Here is a 3,202-nt window from a genome sequence, read left to right on the forward strand (position 1 = left end):
ACCCGCCTTCAGAGTCAAGAACCAATCAAATTTTGTGAAGACAAGCGACCTGAGAGCGCAATTCACAATGCTACGATCGCTATCGCGCCCCGTGTATCGAGTTTCACCCTGGCTGCGATGACAGCCGCTAATCGCTGTAGTTTGTCGCTSCCCGTGTGTCGAGCCCTTTAGGTGCAGGCGGGGCTCAAAGTCCATCAGAGTGAAGAAGTCTCTTGGACGAGAGACGAAACGTTTCACTCAAGAAGAACCCATCCAGAGGACCTACTTATTTTTTCTTTTTGATCTACAATGGAATGGTTCACAAATAAACATATCCAGGTGTTAGAACGTTACTTAAGAGAATCTGTGGAAACAGCTGAAAACTGCTGTTCACAAACGCTCTCTATCCAACCTCTCTGAGCTCCAGCTGTTTTACAAGGAAGAATGGGCAAGTTTCAGTCTCTCCATGTGTAGAACTTATAGCGACATACCACAAGTGACCTGCCGCTTTAATCGCAGCAAAATGTGGTGCTACACAGTATTAACGCAAGGGGGCCGAATAATTTTGCACTCTCAATTTTTCAGTTTTTATTTGTTGAAAGGTTTAAAATATCCAATAAATTTCGTTCCACTTCACGATTGTGTCCCACTTGTTGAAATTTTATATCTTTATGTTTAAAGCCTGAAATATGGAAAAAGGTTGAAAAGTTCAAGGTGGCCGAATACGACACTGTATCTGCTGAGTCAGCTAAAAGTTTAGATTCATGCAAACTTCAAGCAAACTCTTCAGAAATCGTTAAATAATAAGTAAAAGATGCTTCAGAGCTGCATCAGAAGGTCTGGTCTGGATTCAGATGTTCTTCTGTTGGTTCTGCAGTCCATCCCGTCCTACAGCTCGGTCCATAAGGAGGCCCAGGACCTGGTTCTGTTCCTGGATCTTCCTGCTCCTCCTCCAGTCAGCCCACAGTCCCTGCTGCACCCGACCCGGCTCAGCCTGCGCTACCTGATGGACGCCAACCTCCCCGGTAACTCCGCCCCCTCCTGTCTGTCCCGCACACCTGCACCTGCGCCGCCCGTGTCACTTCCTGTCTCTGTTTGCCGTCAGACGACCTGCACAGGTGGGTCTGCCAGCTGCTGGAGCGAGTGGGCGTGGCCGACAAGACGTCGCGTCCTGTCCTGCCGCGGTACGACCTGCAGACCGCCGCCGCCATCATCGTCACCATGAAGCTGATGGTCGGCCTGAACGACCGCACCGAGTGGTAACTCGTCACTCCAGCTGAACTTATTTATTTATTTATTTAATTATTTAGTTATTTATTTAGTTGTTTGTTTGTTTTTTTAGGTTTAATAACAGATCAGTAAATAAACAGGTGTGACTCTCTGTGTTTCAGGGATTTATCAAACGCAGTGGGACATCAGGACTCCTCAGGTCGGTTCTTGGCCTCACTGACCCGGTTCAAACATTCGGCTCAGATCAGGATGTTCTGACTTTTAGTTTATTTTTATTCTTTCCAAATCATTTATATTTATTATTTGTTTATGTTCATTTAGACTTTAAAACTTTTAAATATGAACAAACTACTGCCTCTGTTTTGATTTGAGCTTGTTTGCCTCTTTTTTTATCTTTCAGCAACTACTAATTTTAGCTTTTAGCCTTTGTGTGCTAATTATAGCTTCTATTTGCTTGTTTTAGTTTTTAGTTACAGTTTAGCTCATTTAGCTACTGAAAGCTAATTTGAGTTTTTACAGTCTTGATAAATTCATGTATCAAGTTCAATTAACAATTTTAGTATTTAGCTTCTGTGTGCAAACTTTGGCTTTTAGCTCGTGTGCTACATTTAGCTCTTAGCTTCTCTGTTCTGAATTTCGCCTTTGGCTTATGTAGGGTCCTTTTGTTTTTATTTAGTCTTGATAATGTTAGCATTTAGCTTGTGTTAATTTTAATTTTTGTTCATGAGCAAGATACGTGGCGCCGGTGCATGGCAGCCCCGCCTCTGTCAGTGTGCCCCAGGGCAGCTGTGGCTACAATGTAGCTTACCACCATCAGTGTGTGAATGTGAGTGTGAATGGATGAATGTCTTAGTGTAAAGTGCTTTGGGGTCCGGAGGGACTTGATAAAACACTCTATAAGTTCAGTCCATTTACCGTTTAATTTTGAATTTATGCTGTGTCTCATCAGCATGTATAATGTTTACTAATTTTAGCTTTTAGTTTATGTATGCTAATGTCATCTTATCTGTCTTAATATTAATTTTTAACAACATTTAGATCATTTTAGCTACTGTAAGCTTATTTTATTTTTATAGTCTAAATTTAGCTCTTAGCTTATGTATATTTAATTTAGCTTTTAGCTTATGTATGGTCATTTTGTTTTTAGCTAGTCTTGTAAATTTTAGTTAGTAGCTTTCATATGTTGATTTTAATTTTGAACTTCTGTATTGGGATTTTAGCTACTATTTTGAAAATTTTAGCTACTGTTGGATAGTTCTCTAGTTTTATTTCATGCTGTGCCTAGCTTTTAGCTTGTGTGTGCTAATTTCATTTTATCTTATCTCTAATATTAAACTGCAGTTTAGTTCATTTTAGCTACTGTAAGCTAATTTTATTTTTATGGTTTTGCTAAATTTAGCTTTTAGCTTCAGTTAACAATTTTAGCCTTTAGTGTATGTATGCTAATTTTAGCTTATGAATGCTAATGTTGTCTTTTAGCTTGTGTACTAATTTTAGTTTCAATATTTAGCCTTTAGCTTAGCTTTATTATGAGATTGAATCTTTTTATTTATTTATTTATTTTTATAAAGTTTATTTTGTTTCTCTGCCGACCCACAGAGGACCTGTTCAGCTTCAGGAGGTGGTTCAGACTGGTCCAGACCGCTCTGAGCCGGGCTCAGCAGAACCGGGACCAGGACCTCAGCAGGTGAGCCGTCAGGTGACCCACAGGTCAAAGGTCAGAGGTTAACCCTCGACTCGTCTGAATGTTTTTGTTTTGTTTTCCAACAGGAAACAGTGGAAACCAAAGAATCCCATCATCGTCAGCAGGAAGGATAAGAGTCGGTCCCTGAAGAGGAAACGTAAGAAAAGAGTTTTACTTTGTTCTAGAAGGGGTGTGTGTGTGTGTGTTTGTTTATGTGTTTGTGTTTGTCTATGTGTGTTTGTGTTTGTGTTTTTGTTTAGGTGTGTGTTTGTTTATGTGTTTGTGTTTGTCTATGTGTGTTTGTGTTTG

The 3,202-nt window shown here is 40.1% G+C and overlaps 1 protein-coding gene across 2 annotated transcripts in view; it reads left to right on the plus strand.

Annotated features, from left to right (window-relative positions):
* Positions 1-3,202, plus strand: part of taf1b (TATA box binding protein (Tbp)-associated factor, RNA polymerase I, B) — a gene marked incomplete in the record, with an annotated part of 23,855 nt that overhangs the window by 14,895 nt on the left and 5,758 nt on the right. For both annotated transcript variants that reach the window (XM_014026472.1, XM_014026471.1), the window contains 5 exon segments: positions 857-1,004; positions 1,085-1,238; positions 1,371-1,408; positions 2,809-2,896; positions 2,980-3,050. In XM_014026472.1, coding sequence (XP_013881926.1) covers positions 857-1,004; positions 1,085-1,238; positions 1,371-1,408; positions 2,809-2,896; positions 2,980-3,050 — 499 coding nt within the window.

Source organism: Austrofundulus limnaeus, unplaced genomic scaffold (assembly GCF_001266775.1).
Source record: "Austrofundulus limnaeus strain Quisiro unplaced genomic scaffold, Austrofundulus_limnaeus-1.0 Scaffold557, whole genome shotgun sequence".
Classification (NCBI taxonomy): Eukaryota; Metazoa; Chordata; class Actinopteri; order Cyprinodontiformes; family Rivulidae; genus Austrofundulus; species Austrofundulus limnaeus.